Genomic DNA, 16,234 nt, shown 5'->3' with positions numbered 1-16,234 from the left:
TTCACTGACCAAGGGGTTTTTGCAGAACTAGTGTACACTGGGCCATTGAATTTACATTAAAACTTGTTACGCGTACTGTCGGCTTCCAACGGAAACTCCAGCAGTGGTGCGCGGGGTACGATTCGCATCTTTATGATTGGAGAAACGCTCATGTGCTTCCCCGCTCGTGGGTGACATTCACGTTTTCAACTACGCTGTGCTGCCTAACGGGATGGGTGAGCCTATAAAAGGCGATTGCAGAACGGTGCGACAATATATTGGGACAGGCATGTACGGTACGGTTCACTGCTAGGGGGAACACGCAAGCGCGTGGCCCGCGGGGTGCCACCTGCTGGCGAGATTTGGAAATGCGGAGCATGCGCACAGAATGGCGTCGTCTGCTACTTCCCCGCCCTACCTTCGGCGTGCGCTATAGCGACAACCTTGCTGTGCTCGCTTCATCGATCATCGATTTCCGTGTCTGTTATCAAAAGTGGCTGGCTGGTTCGAACAGCGTTTGGAAAGCTTACAATTACACTTTTGTTGGGCACTAAAACCAGGCTACGCGAGTGATTGGCTTCGTTACCACTTTCACAGAATGCCACAACTGGGGGCGTATTTACTCGCTCATTGCATTTTCGGCAGAACCAGTTCTTAGAAGCGGCATGGCTAGAGTACCTGAGGATGAAAGGCTTCGAATAGTCAAGCTGTAAACCAATAAATAGAGCCAGCGTGCTGTCAGTGCCATCGCGAAAAGGCCACTTTCTCATTACCAGCGTAAGCATCAGGATTACGAATGTAATTTTTTCAGTGCCCAGTTCTGTCATGTGTAGTCTTATTTTTCTTACACAGATCTACATTTTATTTTGTGTTTCGTAGGGAAAGAATGTGTTTCATTACATTTGCACTATTCAAATTTCGAGGAAACAGATGTGACCTCACTCGACTAGTCTGTCACAAAGGTTTTGGGAATAATGTTTTTCTTTGTTTACTCCGTAGTGTACTACATACACCGCTTTTCAGGGCGCGTATTCGTAAAACGTAATGATTTTCGGAAAAGGGAACGCTGTCAGATATTCCGAATAGGGAGCTTCTACTCTTTTCGCTTCAACGAAGAAAACGAAATGTAATGCGAGTTGTAAGTAACACTTGCTTGGTATTGCAATCCACAATAATGATATGTTTTTCTGTGCCGCCGTAGTGCATACATTGAAGTATATTGAAACACATGTTTCCTTAGCCTTTTTCTGAATACTATATAGGCACATGGCATTTTTTTCGCATTTCGCCTGTATTCTGAAATCGGCTGCTGTTGTCATGAATGGAATTGCAACAAAGCTGCCGAGAAAGCACAACAACGAACAAACGGCACTTTTTTTTCTGCGAGCTGATTACCCGTGAAGGAGCAGGGAGAGTGGCGGGGACATGAATCGCAGCACGGAGAAGCGAACGCGGTATTCAGCCCATTGTTGAATAGCCCCGACGAAACGCGACAAGCCCCACCCTTTCGCGTCTATGCGCATGCGCTGTGTTTACAAATCTTGCCGCCAGTTTGCGTTATGCGAGTCGCCAGCCACGCGTTGCCGTGTTCCCTCCAAGAGGGAACCATACGGTACGTACGGTCGGCATCATAAGTTTAGAAACCACTGTAGGTCTGAGGAAACATTAAGCTCCCCCAAAAATTGTGACTGCATTTGGCTTAGGTGCTTAGTGTGACCGTCTGTAAACGCTTAATACCGCTCCGTAGCCTGATATAGACTGGTTTGTAGTTACGCCAGTACCACGAATCGGATAAAATGTTATTTTGTGTTTGTGACGGCTCGCGGTAGTTCAAGCACTGGATTGTGAGCGCGCTCTTCCCGCCACTATGATACGAGTGAAGTACACGTCGACGACCCAAATGAAGCTGCGCTACAGCTATTGTTGTGATGTGGCCTCCGAGATGTCACGCGGCGAACAATACCGGAGACAATGGTCGGCGGCGGCAAACATGCCCATGCCACTTTGCCGCTATGGCGTCAGTTTCAGCTGGTCCGGTCCAGGTCAGGCTGCGGAGCCTTTCAATTAAGCGTGCGGACGCTCGTACACGTCGCAAGCATGTTTAGTGAAAATTCCAGGCCTGCACGGAAGGCGCAGTGCAGTCACAGCGAAAGCTAGAAGAGCGGCCTTTCAGAGCCTTTTCTAAACACTCATTGGGTAACTGCTGCAAGGACACTTGGTTGATACCCACTACGACATTAATAATAAAATATTTTGGGTAGTCGGCCGACATTCGCTATGCTGTTTCACGTCAATATTCTGAGAAGAGCGGTACCCGCTAAACACTTGGAAGAAATTTTCTGCCAATTGTTCATGTAATGGCTGACGACGATTAGGAATTATGCCTGAAGTGGGCATGCGCCACAGTTAATAGGTGAACAAAAACAAGCTTTCGTAATGGGTTAGGGCATTGGACGACCCACTCATTCCACTATTCGCATTGTGCGACAACTGGTTGTTTTTTCGCTGATTCAAAACTCTTTATTAGCCGTATAAGCGCCATTGCTTTCCCGACATCAGCCCTCCCTAAGGCAAGTTCACTGACAAGTTTCAAGCACCAGTGTCGCCCAGTGGTAGAATGCTGGGCTGTTACCCAGCGGACACGTGTTCGAGCCCCTCTGTGCCTTTGGTATTACGTTCTTTTTTTTCTAATTTCATGTGATGTGGCGCCGCGCGTGACCCGAGTTTTGATCTCATAACAGCTTTCACTGCAAAAGGCTGTAAATGTGAATTCAACCATGGCTGGCGAAGCAGAGGAAATATTCGGCTTTTCTCCCGGCTCCATAGTGGTCTTCAACCTTTGAGCGATTACTCCATGTCTGCATGCTTTAAATGCGGGTTCGAAGGTGAAATAGCTTGGGCTCCACGCACGCACTTTGTCATTTGCGAAAACGTCTCCACGTCTTACTAACATTCACTTCGTTGTTCTGTTGTCTCTTGCAGCCAACGGACACACCCGAATTCGGTGGCCACATGGTTGAGCGATCGGTAAGTGCTTTGTGGGCCTCGGGGTCTCTCTGTACTGCTTCGAACACCTCTTGCTTTTGTTTGTTTATTTTTCCTGTTGAATATGTGTTCATACTTATTAAAACCCATTGAAAAAAAGGAACTTCAATGGAGGGTAGACGTTCGGGGCCCGTTTGTTTATATTGTCACGGGGTCGTGACGTGCCACGTTTTATTTCACGTGCCACGTTTCATTTCCCCACGTTTCATTTCCAAAAACTTGGAAATGAAACGTGGCTTGGGTGCACTCAAGTTGAGGAGCCCTTGTTGGTCAAAGCTTTCGCAGCCCTCCGCTAGGTCGTCCCTCATAATAATATCGTGGCTTTGAGCGGATAACCTTCCACATATGAAGAAAGGGGAATTTGATGAGTCCCTTGCACATTCGCTCAGCCGTATTTCCCAATTTTCCTACTTGTACAGGTAGTAAGAAAAAAAAATGCCGCTTCATAGAGCGCTAAAACTGCACTGTAGCGGCACTACCAGAATGGCACGGTGAGGGAACCATCCCATTTCATGAAGTGTACTCCAATAGCTTCTTTCGTGCACCTTGTCATTTCTTGTTGTGTAGATTCCAGTGCTCTCGAAAGATCGGAGAGGAATGGAGAAACGCAGAAGGCGCTAAGGACGCCACAAGTCTCTGTGTAACTGCGCTCGTTCTGGACCAAGGCGAAAATATTTGGCGATGGTTGATGTGTGAGGAAATAGGCGACGACGCTAAGGCAGTTTGATTCTTCCTTGGGAAAAGTTGCTTGGGAACCCTTTGAACAAGCAAAACTGCTTGAGCTCACAAAATTTAGCGAACTTGTTTGATTATACCCTCAAGGGCATTTTTGTTTCCTGAGTGGAACGCTGGTTTCAGTCTCTGTTATTTTTTCTCGTTTTTGAATGGTGCTTGTGGAAGACGCTGTTCTTCTGCCTGCCGAAATGGACGTAGAATCACCAGGGCCTCCACTCATACCTTCCACGTCGTCTGTGGCCAATCTAAGAAAGCGCTCCAGCCAGCCAAATGACGTCGACAGCGAGGACACGCTGATATACTCTACGGCCAGTGATGAGAGCTCCGATGAAAGTGACTTTGTGCCCGTGGCAACACGCAAGGCAAAGAGGAGGCTACTTACGACATCTCCTTTTCAAAGCAAGGTCACCCAGAATATTCAGGAGCCACTGGTTCACACTATTCTGTTTGTCCCGCTGAATGCCGCTGACAGCGTGAACCGACCTAATCACCAGGTGGTATTCCGGGACAAATACCAGACGTGAGAATAAATGGGCGCAAGAACGTTCTGGCGATAGACGTTACGCAGCGTACTGCTCTCAACGTATTGACCAAGGTGAATGTTCTGGGGAACATCAACGTACGTTCTTTCATACCAGATGGCCAGGACTCTAGGGCAGGCATTATCTACGACGTCGACACTTCTATCAAAGACATTGATTTTTTCATTCTAATCAAACCAGTGACGGAAGCTACTATAATTTTGCAAGCCCACCGTCTCGGGAACTCACGATGCGTGAAACTAGTTTTCAAGGGTGACAGTTTCCCAACTCAAGTAAGAGTTGGTCATTTTCGACACACAGTACGGCCATTCGTTCCAAAACCTCTTCAGTGTTGGAAGTGCTGTAAAATAGGACACGTGAGTGCTGTTTGCACAAGTTCTGCTGTGTGCTCCCGATGCTCGGAGTCGCAAAACACAGAAGCCTGCCAAGCAGAACGTCGCAAATGCGGCAATTGCCAAGGTCCTCATGAGGCGTCATCAAAGCAGTGCTCAAATGTGAAGAAGGAGATGCAAGTGCTGAGGCAGATGGCCAGAGACGGTTCCACCCACAGGGAGGCTGCTGCTGAAGTGCGATGTCGGCGTTCGCGCCATAGGAAAACACCTAGGACATCCCCTGCCAAGGCCAGGGATATACCGCTACCCCATATCACGCACTCGCCACCACAAGCATAAACAAGTGCCAACAACAAGCATCGTCAGAAAGGCGCAAGAAACATTGACACTGACGCGTGGCCAGCGCTGCCGTCAGTGACACCGCCAGTTGAGCCACAGCATCGCACGCTGAAAGCTACTTCAGAGCGAGTAAATCGTGACAGTCAAGATAACGAAATAATAGACGTGATTAAGACCCCCATGAAGACAATTCGAGAACTCCTGAAAATTATTCAGACTCCTGCTGCCCACAGCACTCTTCAAATATTGGACGCTTTGAATCCGGTGCTATCAAATCTAGAGAAGCACCATGGCTCTTTCTCTACAGCCCTTCCGTAACCAAGTGAAAGAGGCATCAATTTTCCAATGGAATGCCCGAGGTCTTAAACCCAGCATTTCGGATTTTCGACCATATGTTTTCAAGAGTCGGTTTCAAATTATCGTAATTTGTGAACCACGTCTTCACAATACTATACGACTTTGTAAATATGAGGCTTTCAGATCTGCAACCCGTAACGAAAACAGTAAGGTCATTGTTTACATCAGGTGCGAACTCAGATATATTTAGCATCGAGTAATACGTGTGCCTGACAGTTAAGCGTAAGAACGTGAACTTCACGCTAGTGGCAGTATATATTTCGCCTTCAGGCTGCTTCGACCCAGCAAGATTAAGTGCCTTTATATCAGCGACACCTGGGCCATGGATTATTACTGGTGATTTTAACGCTCATCACCCACAGTGGGGAAGCCAGAAAATGGACCGTCGGGGAAGAAATGTGTCCTCCTTTGCATCTGACCACCAACTATAATTTTTAAATGACGGCACTCCCACGTTTTTAAGGGGTCTGGCATATAGTAGCTGCCTCGACCTAACTTTTGTGTCAAGTAGCCTAAGTACGAAGGTGCAGTGGTTTGCGGACAATGAAACGCATGGCAGTGACCACATCCCCACTTATATAAAGATCAAGGGGCTAAGCAAGTCGCAGATGACGTATGCTTCACGGATAAACTGGTCAAAGTACAGGTCATCCACAGAGAAGCAATGCGAGAGAAACCAAGAAGGTTCTCGTGAAAGCCTAGAAGGTATAATGAAGGCCGCTATCCAAGAAGCAACGTTTAATTGTCGACCTTTGCCAGATTGTCGCAAATATGAGGGGGATTTGGAGCGACTGCGAGCAATCCGTCGTCGTGCCGAATGACGTTATAGGCGCACGAAATCAATCTACAACTTGAGGGAGGCGAGACGTCTACAAAAGAAGATTCAACGTCGAATGAATGCACTACGGTCGCTACGATGGAATTCACTATACAAGTCGCTCGATCCCTACAAAACTCTTTCGCAAATATGGAGAATAATCCGTGGCCTACGAACATTGCCACAACAGCATCGCCCGTTCAAATGCCTTGCTCTCCACCAAAGCCGACGTGAAATCGATGTAGCAGAAGACCTCTGTGCCAGGTTTGCAAACAGAGGGTCCGGGATCAACATGAGTAACCTACGAAACGCGCCGTTGTCCAGTGACACTCGGATGGACAATATGTTTTCTCTAGAGGAGCTTCAAGCAGCATTGGCAGCATGCAAGCGCTCGTCATGTCCTGGATCCTATGTAGTCACTTACATGGCCCTTGCTAACCTAGGACAAACAGCTCGGCGTGCCCTTCTAGCTGTATACAATGACTCGTGGAGCAACGGTTTTTTTCCTCCTTCGTGTAAGTGAAGCCGCCTTGTGCGCCTGCTCAAACCAGGCAAATCACCTCTGTACATGGCCTCCTATCACCCTATCGCGTTTGCCAGCTGTTTTGAAAAGGTGATGGAGAGCATGGTGCTGACTCGCCTGGAGTGGTACCTGGAACATAACAATATATACCCCGCGGCTTTGACAGGCTTTCGACGTGGACGGTCTTCCATAGACAATGTTGTTGATCTTGTCACGTCCGTACAACAGCAGAAAAGCCTAAAGAGATTATCAGCGGCATTTTTCTTGGATATTAAGGCTGCATATGACAATGTACTACATGAAACCATCCTGGACGCCTTGGGCAGCATTGGATTGGGAGGCCGCGTTTACCAATGGATTTACAACTATTTGAAGGACAGAACCTTCTTCGTTTAGACAGAAGATGGTGCAACAAGGCACCATCATACTTATCGCGGCGTACCTCAAGGTGGGGTCCTAAGCCCCCTATTTTTCAACTTTGCGCTCATCGGCCTCGTTGACGTCCTGCCACACTCCGTACGTCTGTCTATATACGCGCACGACATCTGCATCTGGACATCAGGGGTCAAGCGTCTACACGTACGAGCCAGGCTTTAGAAAGCGGTTACACTGACGTCAAACTACCTTCAAGGACGAAGACTGGAGCTGTCATCTGAGAAATGCTCACTGGTTGCGTTTACGCGCAAGACAATGACGCCATATCGGATAAGAATTAATGGACACACGATCAGCTATCAAAACACCCACTGTTTCCTGGGAGTAATAATAGATCGTGACTTGTCTTGGAGCCCTCATATCGCTCACATGAAGAAGAAACTGACCATGATCACCCACGTCCTAAGGTTTCTTGCGGGAAAATCATGGGGTGCATCGGTACGAGCCATGCTTCAACTGTATGCTGCACTTTTTCTTGGCTTCATGCGCTACAGCCTACCAGTGATTGGCAAATCCTGGCAATGACTGGAGGACGTGCGCGTCCTCCAGTCATTACTAGCTCAAGCACGGAGAATATGCCTCGGGCTTCCGAGATGCGCATCCTCAGCAGCGACTGTCGCAATCGCTCATGAACACCCTATGACAACCTACATTCGTGTCGATGCTTTAATAACGCACATAAGACATGCCACCTGGATTCAATCGCATCACCTCGCCTACCTTCCAACTTCCAGGCCACGCTCTGCGTTCTGCTCTATTATTGCCCCACATCGCACCGTGATTCCCACGAACTTCACGCACGCAGCAAGCCCGTCGTTACCATTGTGGTGTCTATATCCACTGGAAGCCCTGATAACCATCCCTGGAATGCATAAGAAGAAAAACTTGCCGAATTTGGCCCTAAAACAAACAACATTACTGTTTCTGCATGATAAAAACAATGGACGCATTCACATTTACACGGATGTGTCGGTCACTTCAACATGTTCAACAGGCGCAGTGGCAATTCCGGAGAAATCCATCACGATAAAGTTCAGGACCTCGCATCTGACATCATCCGCGGTGGCAGAACTCGCCGCCATTCGTGCCGCTCTGGAGTTCCTAGTTGAAGAACCGCAGCAGACATGGTCAATCTTCTCCGAATCCAAAGCAGCCCTCCAGGACATTGCCTCGCCATATTGTCATGGACCAAACGAACAGCTAATTACTGAAATACGACTGCTTCATCACCGGGCTATAGAGAAACAACATGACATAGCGTATCAATGGATACCAGGACACTGCAGCATTTATGGAAACGACCGTGCAGATGAAGCAGCCCGATCTTCTCGTGAGAATGCCCCTTGTGCAGCTATACTATTATCAAGAACAGATGCCGCTGCAAGGCTTCGATAACTTGCACGAGAACTGACACTCGCTCAGCGGAATTCACCGGCATTCACCAACGTCCGCCTTCATAATTTGGACCCACACCTACAGCTCCGTCTTCCATCAGGAATAACCAGAGCTGAGGAGACACTTTTGTGCCGTCTGTCGATTGGGGTGGCCTTTAGGAATGCTTATTCGTTTCGAATCGGAATGGCCAGCAGGCCGACATGTGACAACTGTGGCTGCGCAAAGACTTTCTCCCATCTTCTCTGCGAGTGTGCTCGCTTCAGTGTGCCAAGAAAATAACTGTCGAAAGTTTTAGATAGACTAGACAATCGCCAATTGTCGGAAGAAAGGGTATTAGGACGCTGGCCGAGACCGTCCTCTGCGCGCAAGGCATTGAGAGCGTTGTTGCGCTTTCTGCGGGCAAGTGGTCTTAGAGACAGACTGTAAGCAGCGTCGTGGTCGTCTGATGACCTTCTTTTTTTTTCTCCTTCAACGTCTCTTTTCTCCCATCTTTTATCCCCCTTACCCCCTTCCTCAGTACAGGGTAGCCAGCCGGTCCGAGAACTGGCTAACCTCCCTGTCCTTCCTCTTTCAATCCTCCTCCTCCTCCTCAACAGAAAGTCTTTTCGCATAAGCCAGCGTTTGTTGGGGGGGGGGGGGCTGTTTTCAAAGTGATAGCGTTAAATAGCTCGTTTTTCAGTCATTCCGGCGTCGGCGTCGTTGATTATAAGGAATAACGACCATCGTCTGGAGCGTGACCGAAAAATCTAGAAAGACTAAAATAGAATAAATAAGGAAAAAAACCATGTGTTCTACCACGTAGCCACGCGTCTGCTTCGACATACAGTTAAAATAAGTTACTTGGCTCGGAAATGTAGGGAAAATGACTTCCATGCTTTAGAAACAAACATGCGCTTTATAGTGAAATTGCAATACCGAAGTATTATTACGTTTTCAAGCGTACATGCATATCGGGCGTCACAACATGTGACTATAACAACCACTTTATTGTTTAAAACCGGCCACCCATTACGAAAGGCGCTCACGTTACTGCGCGTAATCTCTTAACAACACGTCGTGCGTGCATAGCGAGTTCGAAAAAAATTCACGTGCTAATCACCCGTGGTTTAAGGCATGCTACCTATTAAACAGAATGTAGCCATGGGCGAAAGCTTCACTCACACAAACCACTTTCAACTTTATCGATTGCGTATTGGTAATCCACAATTTAAATTTATCGAGTAACATCATGCAATCAAAAGTATGCCCGAAGTGGTTGAAGTCCGATTGAGAGACATGAAAATTCTCTGTTTCGGTAATTTTTTCCTGCAAACGTTGACAAAAATACCAGCTAAAGTCTCTGCACAACAGGATATCGGTATGGGCAGGATATATATATATCGGTGGGGGCAGGATATCGCTATTACGTTCAACTCTTTAGGCGAAGGTTAAAGCTTAAAGACACCCAGTTTTGCGACGTTGGAAACCATCGTACACAGGAATATTGGAGGGGGTGCGCGTTAAAGCACCCCAGGTGGTCCAAGTTTCCGGACCCCTTCACTACGGCGTCTCTCATATTCAGATGGTGGTTTTGGGACGTTAAACCCCGCATATCAATCAAATCAAATCAAGAATATTGGAGACCATTTGAGCGTCACCTAAAGAGTAGAATGCGATAGTGTACTTGGGCTCCGTTTTTGGGAGACACCTCAACAATGCCGTGAAGAAACGAACGTTTCTGTGTGTAACGTTGCCCATGTCAAACTATTCTGAGATGCCGTCTTTAAAAAATGTTGGGAAGTGCCCAATGCACGTCCGTAAGGTGCCACGCGCACCGTAAAAGCCGTACACTTTGTTGGTTTTGTTGCTGATAATGATGATGAAATATGCCCGAAGCGTTTTATAATGAGTGTACATTTCAAACACCCACTTTTTGCTGAATTCGCACGTCTTAGTGTGTGGTGTAAAAAAGACTGCATTGATTAAAGATAAACCGAGAAAACAATCAATTTCGATTTATTGGTGCTATAAATTGTTCTATGGTAGACACTGTCGGCAGTAATATTTTAAAGTGGTAGCGTCAAAGGGGTTGTTTCACAGAAATTCCGGCGTTGGCGTAGTTGGTTCTGAGCTAAAAAGTCATCTTATGCGTGACCAGAAAATTGTGAACGATGCAAATAAAATATGTAATAAAAAATCCTGGGTCAGAAACTGGACTGAAACTGGGTCGTTCGGGTCCGAGTAGGGTTCGAACCCGGGTCGTTTGCGTGGCAGTGCATGTTCTTCCACTCGGCCATGCGTCTGCTTGTGAATACAGTGAAAATAAATTCGTCTCACGGACTTGCAGTCGAAGTAGCTTTCATGCTTTACAAACGCACGCGTCCTGCATACATGCTTCACAACACAGCATGAAGTATTGCACTAATAATGCGTTGTACAAGTACCCACTGCCAGAAGGCGTCAGGACATGGGACTCTCATAATGGCTTCGTGGTTTAAAGCCGGTCACTCACTACAAAAGCTACACACGCTGCTGCACCTACTCGCTTATGGCCACGTAGCGGGTGCATTGCAAGTTCGAAAAGGTTTCGTTGACTAAGTCTTTAATGTATACGCACTAGAAATCAGATATCGCTCTCGCGTTCAACTGCTAAAGGCGAATTTTCACGGTTCCTTAACTTTTTCTTTCGAATGTTAGGAAAAATACAGTAGAAAGTAATGGGAAAAAAAAGTAAGTAAGTAACTCGGCCGATCATTTCACGTCTTTTTCAACACAAATCTTCGAATTATAAAATTGATGACTATAGAATTGAACTATCGCCCATATTAAAAGGGCTGAACGTTATCTGCACTTTTTTTTATAAATAACTCAAGCTAAACGAAATATGATGAATATCTGGGTGAACACCTATATGTACTCACAGACTTTACAAAGACCTACTGAGTACACACTCAATTAATTAAGCACGATCATTCAACGACATTGCTTTGAGTGTCACATTTGATAAAACATTTTTGACAGTTAGGACAGAGTTTATTATGCCCCTCGCTTACAAATGCGGGCGATAGACGTTAGATATATCTTCAAGCATTGATCTTGCACAGTATAGTGAGACTTTATCTCGATATTACGCTATATTTGAAAGGCCGACATTCACACATTCACTTGAGCACATATATTCTATTTTATTGTTTGTTTGCTCCAATTTTCGTCACCTAGTAGTCGCCTGTTGCATAGTGGTTTGCTTTTTCTTTGTTAGACACAATATTAATCCTAACTATCTGACCACAGTACCAAACAAAGTATAGATAATGTCACTAGTAGTAATAGTAATGTAAACGTGAAGAAAGAAAAGTGGACAAAAATATAACTTGCCGCTGGCAGGGACCTAACCCTACGACCTTCGAGTAACGCATCCAATGCTATCCGTTACTTCATTGCAGTGTAGTCCGGTAGTTTTGATTAATAGCATGTGAAAAACCACGCATCATATATGTCGCCTCACTTGTAAGCTCTGAACGTCGCCCCAAATCTCGTCGCAGAAATATCACTAATGAGATTTGTAATCACCGCATATACCAGGATTTGTGCTTGACGTTTCATTTAACGCAGTGTTGCAGTAATATAAACAACGATTCAATGCAGAGCTGGACCCGAACCCCTGAGGTCGGGAAGGTCAAATGAAGAAAAAAATTAATGAAAACCAACATGAAAAAGGCAACAAAGAAAGCAAAAAAGTTAGGTGACCCTTAAGCTTCGCCTCTAAGAGTTCAACGCGATAGCGAAATCCGGCTCCTTGTGTGCCGCTAAACCGCTCAGTGCATATTTATAATTATGTTTTCTTACATACACACGCACACACGCACGCACGCACACACGCGCGCACCCAGTTGATTGTACTAGCGCGCGCACGCGAGTGGTACATATAGGTTTTTGATCTAAAGCAAGAGTCGCGTAGCCTCCAAAGTACACGCCGTGCGCTCGCCATCTCGGAGGCCATCAAGAGTCTCACAATGCCTCACAGATGGCAGCACATTATTTAGTGTTTGCTGCTTGCTTGATCAACGCCTCTGAAAATGCATGATATGTTTTCCACTATATGGACATAGTTGTCTATTTTTACAGCTGTTTGGAAGTTCCTGTGAGTTTTTAGCGGCAGTGGTTGCACTATCCCGGCCTTTTTCGACGTAGTTTGAGGCCTCCCAAATGCGCCTACAAATCACCGAATGAGCTCGTTTTCGTCGTGACACCTGTCGAATAAAATGCGTTGAAGGGTCCCTGAAACTTTTTTTCCAGCAGCCAAGGAATGAATTCACTAGAAGAGGTTAATGCCTCACGAATTCTACGCCGCAAAAATTTTAAGTATCTGTCCAGTGCGAGTGGCGTTAAAAAGGTTTGTCGTAAGCTGCACTTGCATTCTATCTTCTCTTGTCCCGGTGAAAGCGCTAGAAGATAGGCGGGGAAGGACGCACGAACAGACGCACGCACGGACGGGCGGATGGACGCACGGGCGGCCACACAGACGCACGCATGGACGGACGGAAGCAAGATCGAATGGACGGACGAATGCTTCGCCCCACCCTCCATCATTCACTCCGTGGATATGCTGCCAATTTCTTTTCTTGTCTTAACTCCACCCTTATATATGGGAGCTGATGCAGCAACCCCGTCCTTGTACCAAAGGACAGCTTGGGTTACCGCTACATGGCACAGCACCGCTTGGGTTAAGTAGCAGTTCAATAAAGTAGCAAATAGGCCAAACATGTACCTTGGTAAGATATCACTGTGCTCCTTTATTAGCAAAGATCACGGGTAGTACTGGTGTCGTTGAACTTGCGGCTTGCTACGTTTTAACCTTGAACGGGTCAATTACCTTATATGTTCACCGTTGTTTTTGGTAATGATCTCGTATGTGGCTGTGGCCTTGTGCGTGGCAGTGGCCTCTTAAGTGGCTAAGAGATAATGAGCACCGTAGGCGGTGCCTCACCATATTATTGAGCAACGTTAGATAACGGCATGGTGTAAAATGCGCCTGCATGCGTAACTGCAGTGATTGTCTGCCCGAATGTGATGCCTTTACCTTTCCATCTCTCCCCTCTTCGCAGAGTCGTGAGGTGGGCACCAAAGTGAAGGAGTCCTAGACTGCGACGTGGCTGGTGAATCTGCGGGAACCTTTCTCGTTTTCCTGACCACCGTTACCACCACCACTGTTACCACCATCTGCCACTGGTTCCCGGTTTGAGTCCCGTGCGGGGCACTCGTATTTCCTCTCAGAAAGGGAGGGAAAACAAGTCCGTAGCGGCCAGGCAGCCCACGACAATTCGGGCGTGATCGTCGGTTGTAAAACATTGTGGTTGTTACATTTGATGGTTGTGCGAGTACGCAAAACATAGAACCCGCGGCATAGCCTCACATACAACACAAACACAGACATACCTTTGTCGCACGGCAGTGCTTCTGTACTACAAAGCAACACCTTCGTTTGAACGAAATTTGCGATCATACGTTTCTGAAAGCGGTCCTATATTTCAGCATGCTTACAGGCGTCGTTTTGGTCGACAAGAATCCCGATTGAGGAAGAACCACTGTTTATAATTTTCGCTGAGAGCGACAATGAAAGCGTGGGAAATCGTTGAACTCTAGCGGAACTGTACAGGAGTACTGTACTTGCACGATTTCACCACAATATTGTGGAAGTCCTGAACCACGTCACCAAACTCTAGAGTTACGATCTAAGACAGGACATGTTACACTATACTTAGTTCCTTGACACCAGGCAATACAAATATCGTACAAATAAAGTTTTCGTGCCATGGCGTCAGACAACGCCGAAAAAGATTTATACTGCGCAGGTATCGTGCATAAACAATTACCTTAGGATGCAAACTCGCGAGTATCAACCAAATATTTTTCTTCTCGCCTCACCAGGGCCTCTTACTGCATTACCGCACGTACGTTTTCCGGTGCTGATAGAAATATTACTTCATGTACTGCACCTCATTGTAGCATCTACTTTCGCATAATTCAAAAGACACTGAAACCAACTCATCCTACAAAGCGGGTATACGTAAGTAAATCAAGCTTATTTAATGCAAAAAAAAAATACGCCAGGCCGGCGCGGAAGCCACAGCACAGTCACAGTGAAAGCTAGAAGAGGGCCCTTTCAGAGCATTTTCAAAACACTCATCGGGTTACTACTGCAAGCGCACTTGCTGAATGCCCGCTAGGAAATTAGAAACATTTGGGTAGTAGGCTGGCATTCGCTATTCTATTTTTTGTCATTCTTCTGTGAAGCGTGGCATCCGATATACACTTGAAAGGAATTTCGTGCCAATTGTTCAGTTTCAGTTTCAGTTGTATTAGTTAGAAAGCATGCATTACATAACACTTGTAAACAGATAAGGGTTCCAGAGTATAAATATTGAAAATAGGACTCTCAGTTAAAAACAACAAGTGTGAATTGAAAACCATTGGCAGAAAATTAGCAGGTGGTAATAAGAAACACATACAAGGCAAACAAGCAGCAACGTGCTAGAAGAGATAAAAAATGAAAGAATACAGTAAAACAAAAGACACAATGTGAAAAATACTATAAAAAGCAATGCTATGGGAATACAAATATGACACACAGAAGTAATATAGACTAGGAACCCAGTTCTTCCCTATTTCAGGTGTTTCACCTACGAATGGGCTTTGTCAGATCACCCAGTTATGAACGGCTACCCTCAACACCTGTGCAGTGCCACGTAAGTGTGTCAGCGAACGTTTTCACGCCATGCACAGATCGACTGCCGTCATTGGTTTGCTTGATTAGTGATGATCACAAATAAACGACATGTACTTTCGTCTCAGGAAGTTGCCGTGACCGAAAATTTGGACGCGCCTAAATGGAGTGGACACGATAGTAGCCCCCAACAATGAGGCACGAATGCCTATGCAGCTCCCCAAAAGGCTTATCATTAGCTATAAAGACAAACAAAATTGAATAAATAAATCTTCTGTATTAATATGGATGAAGCACCTCTGCTCTGGGCACCACCGACAATTGTGGTTCCCCTGACTAGGTCAAAGGTTGCCAATTTGGTTTCCCATGACGAGTGAAGGACGGGTTACGGCACCTTGTCAGGCATTTTTTGCCTGTTTGCCAACCCTGCCCCTTACTTGTGTCTACTGTACTTTGAGTTTGGAGAGCCGCCCCTTCGGAGACAAACTGATGAACCATTCTTTATTTGAAGGTGAGACGGCGTCTGCCAGTCGAACCCTGCATGCGAGATAGTTTGCGTGTTTTAGTGTCTGGGTGGAGGCGCTGTACTTTTCTGTCAGCACATTATGCACAAGTCATTGATTTCCGCTTCTTTATTTATAGATCATGGCACGACTCATATTTCTCATCCTTTCTGTTACTGTCACTGCCGTTCCTCCTTCACTTTGAGCCGTATCGGATAACTCGGTGGTATTTACGAAAGGGGCAATTTCCATTCCCGCGCTGCAGTGTTTGATTGGTGCTGTTTGTGTAATAAAAGTGGGGTGTAGACTTTCTGCTACATATTTGTTCTCCCGTCTCATTTCTCCGTTTATAAGAAGTTATGCTTCCCCCACGTGATACACAACGCTTCGCAGCTGTGAAAATCTCTATTATACAACGCGGCGGAAGCGATAAAAACTATACTCGGTCCGTCAACAAGAGAAAATAAAAACAACACCGCTTAGATTGAGGTCATTGTTCATGCATGTCGCGATTGCGTCGCTTCAGCGA

The 16,234-nt window shown here is 46.3% G+C and overlaps 1 protein-coding gene across 1 annotated transcript in view; it reads left to right on the top strand.

Moving 5' to 3' along the window:
• The window catches only part of LOC119173056 (uncharacterized), a 54,687-nt gene extending 40,842 nt beyond the window's left edge, over positions 1–13,845 (top strand). The window contains exons 2-3 of the mRNA XM_075890682.1: positions 2,962–3,006; positions 13,584–13,845. Coding sequence (XP_075746797.1) covers positions 2,962–3,006; positions 13,584–13,619 — 81 coding nt within the window. The 3' untranslated portion in view covers positions 13,620–13,845. The remainder of the gene's footprint in view (positions 1–2,961; positions 3,007–13,583) is intronic.
• The last annotated feature ends 2,389 nt before the right edge of the window (positions 13,846–16,234 follow it).

This window comes from Rhipicephalus microplus, chromosome 3, assembly GCF_043290135.1.
Source record: "Rhipicephalus microplus isolate Deutch F79 chromosome 3, USDA_Rmic, whole genome shotgun sequence".
NCBI classification, from domain to species: Eukaryota; Metazoa; Arthropoda; class Arachnida; order Ixodida; family Ixodidae; genus Rhipicephalus; species Rhipicephalus microplus.
The sequence above is the reverse complement of the archived record's forward strand: the minus strand, read 5'-3'. Positions and strand labels throughout refer to the sequence as shown.